At 42.6% G+C, this 11,248-nt stretch overlaps 1 protein-coding gene across 1 annotated transcript in view; it reads left to right on the forward strand.

Moving 5' to 3' along the window:
- The window catches only part of LOC129677269 (F-box-like/WD repeat-containing protein TBL1X), a 28,750-nt gene extending 17,708 nt beyond the window's left edge, over positions 1 to 11,042 (forward strand). Inside the window, exons 5-15 of the mRNA XM_055607922.1 lie at positions 379 to 511; positions 867 to 1,008; positions 1,286 to 1,349; positions 1,453 to 1,550; positions 2,529 to 2,589; positions 3,081 to 3,202; positions 5,738 to 5,812; positions 6,235 to 6,362; positions 6,649 to 6,814; positions 9,967 to 10,068; positions 10,924 to 11,042. Of these exons, the coding sequence (XP_055463897.1) occupies positions 379 to 511; positions 867 to 1,008; positions 1,286 to 1,349; positions 1,453 to 1,550; positions 2,529 to 2,589; positions 3,081 to 3,202; positions 5,738 to 5,812; positions 6,235 to 6,362; positions 6,649 to 6,814; positions 9,967 to 10,068; positions 10,924 to 10,950 (1,118 nt within the window). The 3' untranslated portion in view covers positions 10,951 to 11,042. The remainder of the gene's footprint in view (positions 1 to 378; positions 512 to 866; positions 1,009 to 1,285; positions 1,350 to 1,452; positions 1,551 to 2,528; positions 2,590 to 3,080; positions 3,203 to 5,737; positions 5,813 to 6,234; positions 6,363 to 6,648; positions 6,815 to 9,966; positions 10,069 to 10,923) is intronic.
- The last annotated feature ends 206 nt before the right edge of the window (positions 11,043 to 11,248 follow it).

Genomic DNA, 11,248 nt, shown 5'->3' on the forward strand with positions numbered 1-11,248 from the left:
TACACGTGGCCATGACCTCGGTGGAAACTTATGGTGGAGGGCCATCCTGGTAGACAAAACAAGTCAGAGCAGACTACAGATGGCTAGCAGTGACTTTCTACTAGGCACCACTTCTTAAAGGTCCCATCACCTGCTTTTGTATCCACATGTGGACAGCAAGCTTCCAGCACACAAACACTTTGGAAACAAATATACAGCATAGTACTGTCAAATCAGAAATACAAAATGTACACCAAACTGCAGAAATTCCCACTTTTGTGCTCATCATGTGTGCCTTTGACACATGACAACAAAGTACTTTTAAAACAGTAGTGCCTAAGGATGCATTTTTTTAAATGGGTTTGGTGAGCCATGTATATTTTCATGTTTGCTTGGTAGATAATCATTCAAAACCAATGGAAATAGATGGAGACGTTGAAATTCCATCAAGTAAAGCCACAGTCCTTCGAGGCCATGAGTCGGAAGTGTTCATTTGTGCCTGGAATCCTGTTAGTGATCTACTTGCTTCTGGGTAAGAATTTGGGTCAGGAATGCACCTGGGTCTGGAGGATGTGAGGAAGCTCACTCTTCCTTAGAGTGCTGCATTGAGAAAAGCACACTTGTTTGTTATATCTTCCCAATGTGTGAAGAATAAGGAACAAGCTGTTTTGTGCATCCTGTACTGTGGGAAAGCCAGTTAGTGGTCTCAGCCATTTCTCTGTTTGGTGGGGAGAAAGGCAGACACATTTCAAGTCAGCAAGCAGAAGGAGGTGGGTGAGGAAGAGGGGTGGAAAAGCAAGGCACATGCTAATGATGTGAGAGCTAGCCATACAACAGTCACATTTTCCTATTGAACCAGAGTCAAATGCTCTATATTGGTTCTGCAGATCTGGAGACTCCACTGCAAGGATATGGAACCTTAATGAGAACAGCAACGGGGGCTCCACACAGCTTGTGCTGAGGCACTGTATACGTGAAGGGGGACACGACGTTCCCAGTAATAAAGATGTCACGTCATTGGACTGGAATGTAAGCAGCTTTTGCCATCCACATGTTCAAATGAAGTGAATGCAAACACAGAGAAACAGTTCTGTTGTCGTATCTTCCACCTTGGGATACTGGTACCAGGGGCTCATGATCAGGTCCCAGTGGGCTGACAGCAGCCTGGGAGTGGGAAGTTGTCCCCATCATCGTGAACTTGTGTTGCCTCTGTGAGAGGGCTGGCTCTGTCATACAGGCCCATGTGGGAAGGAGACCCAGGAAAGCACCCAGATAATAATGCGTATTGTCATTTTCTGTCCGCCAGAGCGATGGGACACTACTGGCAACAGGTTCCTATGATGGTTTTGCAAGAATATGGACAGAAGATGGTAAGTTCTGCATCCCTCATGTTGAGTTCTGAACTTTGTGTGTGATCCTGGAGTAAACAGTTTGTGACTGTGAAGTCACCATGCCTGTGTTTTCCTATCTCAGGTAACCTAGCCAGCACCTTAGGTCAACATAAAGGCCCCATCTTTGCCTTGAAGTGGAACAAAAAGGGGAATTATATTTTGAGTGCTGGTGTAGACAAGGTAAGTATCAACTTTAAATACATACCTTTTTATCTGTGAATGTGGATTTGTTTTTTAGTTTGTTGGCTTCTTTGGCAAAGTAACTCATTTAGCCTGCTTGTATCTTAGGTTTGAACTTACTGCTGACTTTGAACACTCTATCACCCCATAACACATTTACCTCTGTAGACCTTCATGCAGAATGTGCTCTTGGTCCAGTGATGGAAAGAGAAAAGCACTCCAAATGGAGTTTATTAATACAGGAAACATTATACTGTTGTGGGTATTTCTCTGTTGGCTTTCATCCACTGAGCAATTTTTAGTCATAGGCTCTTTTTTTTTTTCACTCCCCTGCCTTTACCTTAGTTCGCCTATTAACCCCTGCTTCCCACTGTAGATGCCAGAATCCTCTGAGACCCAATACAAGTTTCACAGAAACTCATGGAGCTGACCTAGAGTTTGATTTTTCTCAATCCACACCTTGGATTTTGGATTTTAGGGCTGTTCTACCTGTTCTCCCGGTTCATGGAGTGACAGGGGATTGTTGGAAATGTTCATTTCTGCAGCACGTCCTCTGGAACAAGGTTCAAAGGACACATAGATGTGCCTTCTTATCTGTTACTTAATGGTTTTCTGGGTATGGGAGCTGAGGGAAATTTTCCATAAATTTTGGTAGATTTCTCACATACATTGGTGAAGGCTGCTATTTATCAGTTGCTCTCATTAATGTAGCATCCACATTACTGAGTGTGACATGCACATTGTACATGAGAGACTTAGGTCAGAGCTGTAGAAGTGACAACTGTTGTATAAATGTTTTACACTGTTGCATGTATAGGTGATAACAGTTTGGCTATATATAGGCATAAATATGATAATGTTAACTTAATTTCTTAGGAGGAAAGGGGGCAGATTGTCTTTTATGGTACAAAATATCCTTCTAGATAGTTCTTTGAGAATAATAATAACTAACTTTTTCCCTCCGTTTGCAAAACACAGACAACAATAATTTGGGATGCCCATACAGGAGAAGCCAAACAACAGTTTCCTTTTCATTCAGGTGGGTTTGCTCTTGGGGTTATACAGAGGTAGCCCCAGGAATTTCTTAGTTATTTAAGCTTGTGTGATATTATAGAAGAATAGAGATATATCAAGACTTTGGGACTTAGGACTACTGTGAAACAGTATTGGCAATAAGAAAAACAAAACAAAAGCCAGAAAAACAAAAACAGACAAAAAAAACAAACAAACCAAAAACAACAAAAAAAACTTGGTACTTCCCTTTTACACATAACTGGACCTGTCCCTGAGGGCATTTTTTTTTTCATAGAAAGGTGGGGGTCTCCAAAGGCATTTTATGCTTGCAAATTGGAAGGACAGGGTCTTTAAGGTCTTTCAAGGATGTTTTTCATGCTATCAGTACAGCCAATTCACACTGGAGATGTTATTCATGGTCAATAGGCATAACTCCTGGAGATGCTTTTATCTGAATCACTGAGCTCTATATTCCATTAATCAGGCAACTGTCCTCTCTTTCCTCCTGCCTTGCAGCACCTGCCCTTGATGTGGACTGGCAGAACAACACTACCTTTGCCTCATGTAGCACAGACATGTGCATTCATGTATGCAGGCTTGGCTGTGATCGCCCAGTCAAAACCTTCCAAGGACATACTGTAAGTTTCAGTTCAGATGCTCAGGGTTAGGGGTTGTGAGAATGTGGTGTGGGAACCCTCTTTTCAGTGCCAGCATCAAATTAACTGTGTAAGGGAAACTACTACTCATCTTTGCTGCTGAGAATCTGTGACTGCCCTGAGTGGTGGAATTAACCCAGCTATGGTGTCAGTGGTCCTGGGAATACCTCAGAGTAGCTATCAACTAACCTTCTCTTTGTTATGTCCTGTACCTGTTTCTCTAAACCCAGTCTATTTCCCAGCTTTTACTAGGGGCACATGTTTTCAGTTTGATTTCTGTTGTTCCTGCTTAGACTTTACCTTTCTCATACCTTGCCTCCTGGCTCCGTAAATGGTTCTCACTGATGCTGATTACTGGGAAGTGGTCTACCTACATGTATCTGAACCTGATGCTTCTTGAGACCTGTGTGCTGGTTCTGGTTGCTTCCCTGGATGTTTGACTTGAGATGCGGAAAGATGGCAAGAGAGAAAGCTCTGCTCCCAGGAAGGAATTTGTGCCTCCATGGGGAATTGAAGATGGGTCAGCTGGGGACAGACAGGTCATGGAGAGGTCTGCCTGTGAGGTTTTTCTACAGCTGCAGTTGGAGACATGCATACTGCCTCATTTACACTTGGGCTCACAGATAAACGCGCACTGACATGTACACCATCTATGCTGCTCTGTAATCACACCCTTCTTATCCTCTGGTCTGATCACAGAGAACTTTGCTCCTTGTATTCCCAGCTTCTTCCAATTTCACACCCTTCAAAACTTGGTATGCTTACAAAGGGAATCAACCACAGCATTTAGAGGTATGAAATTATTTAGAAAATAATCTGGCATATGAAGTTGTTTGTTAGGCCAAGAGAGCTAGCTTGACAGAGGAGTCAGTTAATGGCAGAAGTATTCCCAAGAGCACTCTGAGGAAGCTCCTAGACAATAAATTTTTCCATCTTTCCCTCTGCCTCTTGCTCCTCATGCTGTCCCTGCATGTGTTCCTTTATATAAATACATCCCCTTCTCCCATCCGAAATAGAAGCCTCTCTCCTTCAGTCTTTGGGTCTCTGGTACTCAAAAACCAAGAAAACCTGGCAGTTTCCTTGTTGTATGGCCCCCAGAATCCAGATGATGAACCCAATGAGTTTTATTGGGGTTACTTACAAGAATTTGGGTGAAAAGTTACTTACAGAAGTAGAAATGACTCAAAGACAGCTGCATCACCAAAGCTCACCCTAAAATGGGTGACAGCTCATGAAAGCTAGAAACCTGGAGCTACCTGCACAGCCATACGCCATTTTCTGTGTGGCTCAGTTGATCAGGCAGCTTGTCTTGTCTTTGTTTCTTCTAGGCAGTTCATCTGGCATATGCTTCTAGGAACCTGTGCTTTTTCTGAGAGTGGTTCAGCAGGCTTTTCTGTTTATACATATAATCCTATGGTGAGAGTTGGGGAGCTAGTGAATCTGGTCAGTTTGAAGGACTTCCTGGAGGTTTTTTGAGTTGCTCACTTCCTGTCTTAATGAGCTTCCTTGTAGTATTTCACCTCACTTACAACTCCCTGAATACATCCTATCTTAAGAAGTTTCCCTTCAAAATGGAAGCTTTTGCTACACAGCAAAAATCCATGGGGGCACGGATTTTATTTCTCGGTTCCTTTTCCTAACTATAGTTCTGACTATCATTTCTCTGCACATATGAATTGCTTGTGTGTGCCTTCGGATGGCTTTTCCTTTTGTCTGTCTCTGCCTTTGTTCTGTCTAAGCCCTTCTATATCTTACCTCACATCCAGCAACTATTTCAACAGAGTAAAGAAAAACTGTTGTATTGAAAGCACATAGGAAAATGATCAAAGTCCACACTTAAAAATAACTAGTTTTAACTGGGCATGGTGGTGCACGCCTGTAATCCCAGTACTCAGGGAGACAAAGGCAGTTGGATCTCTGAGTTCGAGGCCAGCCGGGTCTACAAAGTGAGTTTAGGACAACCAAGACTACACAGAGAAACCTTGTCTCAAAAAAACAAAAAATAAAATAAAATAGAAATACCTAGTTTCAGCTCTGCTTTATGGCATATCCTTGTACTTCTAGTACTGAGGAGGCTGACAAAAATAGTTCTAGTCATCCTGGGATGCATAAAGTGCTTTTGGCTTGCCTGTCTACATAGTGAGACCTTTTCTCAAGCAGCAATAAATAATAACTGATTTAATTTACTCTGCTTATTGTGTGCAAATTCTTCATTTGGCTTCCTTAATAAGAAAAAAAAATTTCCTAAAGGAGTATGGATGAGAGTATGGCTGGTCCTTTGTGATATATTGCAGTGTTTTATTTTTTTGTTTGTTTTTGGTTTTGGTTTTTTTATGAATGAAAAGCAAAATGAGGATCGTGTAACTGTGACTGGGTTCTGGTGCTGTGGTTTCTGAGATCCTGTGAACACTCCAAAGGCCCTCTGTTCTGCAGTGCTTACTACGGTATGGCCACTTAGTAGATGCCTGCCTTACCTACTTAAAGGTTCTGATTCTGAAATTCTGTACTGTCTTGCAGAATGAGGTCAATGCTATCAAATGGGATCCTTCTGGAATGTTGCTAGCCTCCTGCTCTGATGACATGACATTAAAGGTAATGTTGGTGCCTAAAGGGATGAAGTGTTTAACCTTAGACAAGTCCCTGTACTGGCAAACAACCCCACCCTCATCATGTGGAACTTTACTTTAATGCTGTCTTTTCTCCATGACTTTCCTGATTTCTAGAGTGTTTTTTCCCTCCATGGAACTTTGACATATTGGGGCCACGGTTTCTACTGAAAGACCTTGTGGCCTGTCCACCAGCAGCATACTTGTAGACTTAGCTTGACTCTGTGCTTTCACACTTCCTCGCAGTCACTTGCTAATGTGCCTGGTTGACTCCTTGCTGGCTTGTGAGCCTCTCCCAGATCTGCCACCTAAGGAATGCTCCCTTAGGTGCAACAGAATAAATGGTGCTAAACCATTCTCAATTCGGGGCACAGTATTAGCTCACACTGTGACCAATGCCTCTTTCAGATCTGGAGTATGAAGCAGGATGCATGTGTCCATGACCTCCAAGCTCACAGCAAAGAGATATATACCATCAAGTGGAGTCCCACAGGACCAGCCACCAGCAACCCGAACTCCAACATCATGTTAGCAAGGTAAGGCAGGGCAACTTCACAGCTCTGTCTCCTTCCTGAGCACAGCTTCGTTCACTGCTGCCTAGTGAGTAACTCGGCTGGGGAGACTCAGACCTAGAGTCAGCAGTGCCGATGATCTTCCAAACTAAGTTCCCTGTGAAGCCGGGCAAAAAGATAGAAGTATATCTTCCCTCAGTATCCATGGAGATGTTTCCTGAACCTTGTCTGGGTATGAAAATCCAGGAGATCATAGAGATTTTGAATAACCAACCTTTTTCTGTGGTTGTTTTCTCTGTTCTCTTCCTAGTGCTTCATTTGATTCTACGGTTCGACTGTGGGATGTGGAGCGAGGTGTTTGCATCCACACACTGACCAAGCATCAGGAGCCTGTCTATAGTGTAGCATTCAGCCCTGATGGGAAATATTTGGCCAGTGGATCCTTTGACAAGTGTGTCCATATCTGGAATACTCAGGTAATGTCTTGACTTCCTGGCTGAATCCTTCCCGAAAGGCATGTTCTCAGTTCTTTGGCTGTCAGGAGTGCTGGAGAATGAGTTATCTCAGTTAGAGAGTAAGTAGGGCCTCCCCATGGAGACTGTAGATTCTATGTGATCTGCTGTGTGTACCTCAGTGATATGATGCCTTCCCCACCTATAATGCCTGGAGTATGTCCTCTGGATTCTTTCTGACCTCAAGCCAGAACTCTCTAGCTTGTCATCTCATGAGCATTCTCCTTTGTAATATCCACTGTCTTCTGTTGTCTTATCCTGCCAGGGACAAGACCTACATCATACTGAAGAAAAAGCACTACCTAGTTCTGTCACCTTAGAAATGCTGCCCTTTGTAGGAAGGCCCAATAGGTGGCTGTTTATAGAACTTTATTTACACTAAGGGGATACTGGGACTACCAACTTGACCTTCCCCTTGTCCACTGTGGTGCATCTCAGCACGAAGAAATACGAGGCTTGGAATTTTCACATTTGAAAATGTTTTATATTTGTTTAACTCGGGATTTTATGGATATTGGATTGTCATTTCAGCAGGGACTAAAAAGGGAAGGGGTTGGAGTCAATACTGCCACTGTGGGTACCTCTAGCCTTATACAAATGAGTGAATTCTGAATGTCAAGAGGAGAAGTGGATGAGAACTAGTGTGGTAGAATGGGAGGAAGTCATGTACTGGGCTGTTCTTTGTTACTTTGGGGGGACGGCAGGCAAACATTCTGCTTTGAGCTACATCTCAGCCCTTGGTCACCATTCCAATTGAGATAAGTAAGATGAAAATACGTAAGGAGTCAATTTGCTTGACCTCAAGAAAGATTCAGTGCCTCACATTTGTGTAATTCATCTCTTACTCATTTTTGATTGGTTGACATTTAGAAGTATTTGAAAGCTTAAGTTTATGACCCCTTGTGACAAGGGAGGCTGTGAATAAGCCATGTTCCAGGAGTCCACTGAGATCACAGGCTTTTCAGGGACATACTCCAAAAGTTGGCAACATGTTTCTGGGCATGCTGATAGAAGCCTCTCATCCAGGAATTGAAGCCAGCATGGTTTGTGTTATCACGAAGCAAAACTGAACAACAAGTAGAAATATGTGTGGGAAGACTCAAACAGAGAGAACAGATTTTGCTAGTGATAAGCACAATTTGAAGGGGCCAACCAGTTGAAATACAAGTGCCTCAGTAATATCCTTGAGGGAATGGACTCCAGACCCCTGCCCCTGTGGATACCATAATCTGTGGAGCCCAATTCATATCTATAAGATGGCATGGTATGTGTGTAGAATTGACACACATATACTTTTACTAGGTAACTCACAATACCCAGTACAATACAATGTGAATATTATAAGAGTGATGGTTAGACTTTTTGGTTTTCTCCCCCCCACACACACACATACACACTTAGGAATTGAATCTAGGGCCCTAGAATTCTGTGTAGGGCCCAGGTTGGCTTCAAATTTAGAATCCTTCTCCAACTTTTAGAGTATCTGGGATTGCAGACCTGTGTCATTTATAATTGAGTAATTATAGCGGGGAGGGTGCTATAAAGGTCTAAGATTATTGAGTCTATATTGAAGGGATTTATTTGAGACACCGTAGAGCCTGTTTTAATCCTCTTGTTATAAGTGTATCTAATACTGTTAGCTTGCTGTTCTCTATAGTCACAAGGTATACTATACTTTTATTTTTTATGTAAATAGAAATATTTATATAAGTGCATGTTTCTTATGCTTTGCTAATACGTGCTATAGCCTGATAATGGTAAATATATATTTTATAACAAGTAAATATGTGTATGGCAAGGATACGTTATTCCTGTAGGTAAGAACTAATGAGTAGTTGGTGGCCTCTGGGTTTAGTGACTTTGCTAGTCAAGGTTCTCCAGAGGATTACAACTGATAGAATAAATCTGTATCAAAAGGGGATTTGTTAGAATGGCTTACAGGCCATGGTCTGGCTAGTTCATCAGTGTCTGTATGATCACAAAGAAAAGGCCAAGTATCTGAATGTCTTCAGTCTACATTAGGATCCTGAAGGTGTACACTGAACTACTACCAGCCAAGTAATGCCTTAGCAGCAGGATAGATGAACTTGTCAGTGAGACTGAGGGCAAGCAGGACAACAGCAAAACTTCCTTCTGTGTCTTTTTATGTGGGCTGCCACCAGAAAGCATGGCCCAGATGTAGGTTGGGTCTTCTCACTTCAAATGACCCAATCAAGAAAATGTATGTCCCAAATGCTTGGGTTTTAGTTGATCCCAGATTCATGTTGTCAAACAAGCTATCACAGCGACCACTCATACCATGTTTTATAAAGACAGGTTTTATAAAGAAGGTTTATTCAAGTCTTGAGAAACCAAGACTTCCTACGTCTCATGATGCATGTCAGACCAACCACTAACAAATACCATAATATGCATTCATTCATACAAATTACGTATCCAAAATTGATGGGAGTTTTAACTTCATGACATGTTAATACATGTAATTGTCTAATTGCTAGTGGGAGGGGTCCTTATGCTCACTCAAGTGTTCTGAGGAACCAAAAGAATTAGATGATGTTTGATAATAATCAGAACAGGAACTAAGTAGTGGCTAGAGCAGGTGGAAAGACCTCAGCCCAGGAGGCTGATCTACACCCTAGGAAGAAGACAAGAGAGGATGGCTTAGTAAGGTATGTTCATACCCCAGCACCATGGAGGTTTAAGAATATCTTAGCAGAGCCACTGGGGAAAGCAGGGAATGTGACTTAGTGGTAAAGCTCCTGCTTAACACACCATGATAACACAGATTTCAAATCCAGCACTCAAGGGTGGAAAGAAAGAAAAAGGTCATAAGTCAAAAGTCCCTATCTGGCAGGTATGCATCATCTCATGGAAACCCACTGTCTTGTGCTTCCTAGTGCCATAAGGCATTGTTGGGGATAGCCATGGCTTTAACTGAAATGTGGTGGCAGTTCTGTGGGTGGCAGTAGATTGGTGTTTATGGAAATTCCTTTGACTTCAATGTGCTTCAAAGCTTCTCAATCAAATAGATCTTTATGGAGAAAGAGCATCCCTCTTTTATTGCTGTCACTTTGGGGCCTCCTCCGAGTTCTCATGACAGATGTTTTGCTTTACAGAGTGGAAGTCTCGTTCACAGCTACCGAGGCACAGGTGGCATATTTGAGGTGTGCTGGAATGCTCGAGGAGACAAAGTGGGTGCCAGTGCATCTGATGGCTCTGTAAGTGGGTGTCTCTGGTCTGCTGGGAGTGAAGGGAGGGTGCAGGGTAGCTAATTCCTAATCCAACACCAGGTTCTTCCAAAAGCATTGTGAGGCTTCCCTGTCCTGCTGAGCTTCTCCCATAACAGGTGCTTGCCACATATATGTGTGTTTACTTGTATTATAAAGGAGGCTTCTGTTTGGGTTGGAAATAGCCTTGTCTTTGCTGCAGAATATCAGTGAATTTGATTGATCTAAGATGCAATGACTCTGCACACATGTGTACCCCAGGACATAAGAGAGAATCTAGAGACTTAATAGGTTGTGACTACTTTGGTGCAGGGTGCCATTGACATTTCCTGGTGAAGTCCAGGGATGCTCTTCGGCCAAGAAATATCTGGCCACAACTAGCATTAGTATGTAAAGTAAGAAACTTGCTCCTGTTGTGTCAACATGTGCATGTTCTGGCTAAACAGTGCCATTGCAAGACATAGTTTTCATCAGACAGGACTTTTGGTTTCTGTAGCTCTTGTTGTGTTCCACTAGCATATGTCATGTTTAATTTGCCTCTTAACTTGAGGTTTCTTTCTGGCTAATGGACTGAGTCATTGTTGTGACCTGAGATCTGATGACCCAGTTACTCTGTGAGTTCCTGGAATGGTTCTTGGCCTGGCTTTCCCCTGCTCTTTGCTAGAGTTTGTTTTTTCTGATGTTCAGAAACTACCCTGTTTATAGAGTTTTTTCCCTCTCTCTCTCTTTTCTTGACTTTGTTCCATTAAAACTTTACAAGGTGGCTAGGCTGTACCTTGCCAGCATATGTTTGAAGGCACCTGATACTGCCTCTCAGAGTAACAGAAACTTTATCTTTCCTTTCAGGTCTGTGTCTTAGATCTCCGAAAGTAAACACAAAATGTAGAAACAAAACCATTCTAATGGACCAGCAGTGAATGTGTGGGATTGCAGCATCCTTCCTATGATGGGCTCCAAACTGTGTGAACATGACTTGTTCGAGTCTACTTGGAAATCACCTGTCCCTGGCCACAGGATTCTTCCCCCACCCCCTAATCTCCATCCAGAAGTTTAAAACACAAACAAATACAAAGTCATACACATGGTTGTATCACAGGAATATGGTTTCCACCTAGAATGCTCAGCTGGGGAAGGATGAAGCCATCAGCTACATGGTGCATGGTTTGGTTTC

The sequence above is a fragment of the Psammomys obesus genome, unplaced genomic scaffold, assembly GCF_907164565.1.
Source record: "Psammomys obesus unplaced genomic scaffold, mPsaObe1.curated_primary_1811, whole genome shotgun sequence".
Lineage (NCBI taxonomy): Eukaryota > Metazoa > Chordata > Mammalia > Rodentia > Muridae > Psammomys > Psammomys obesus.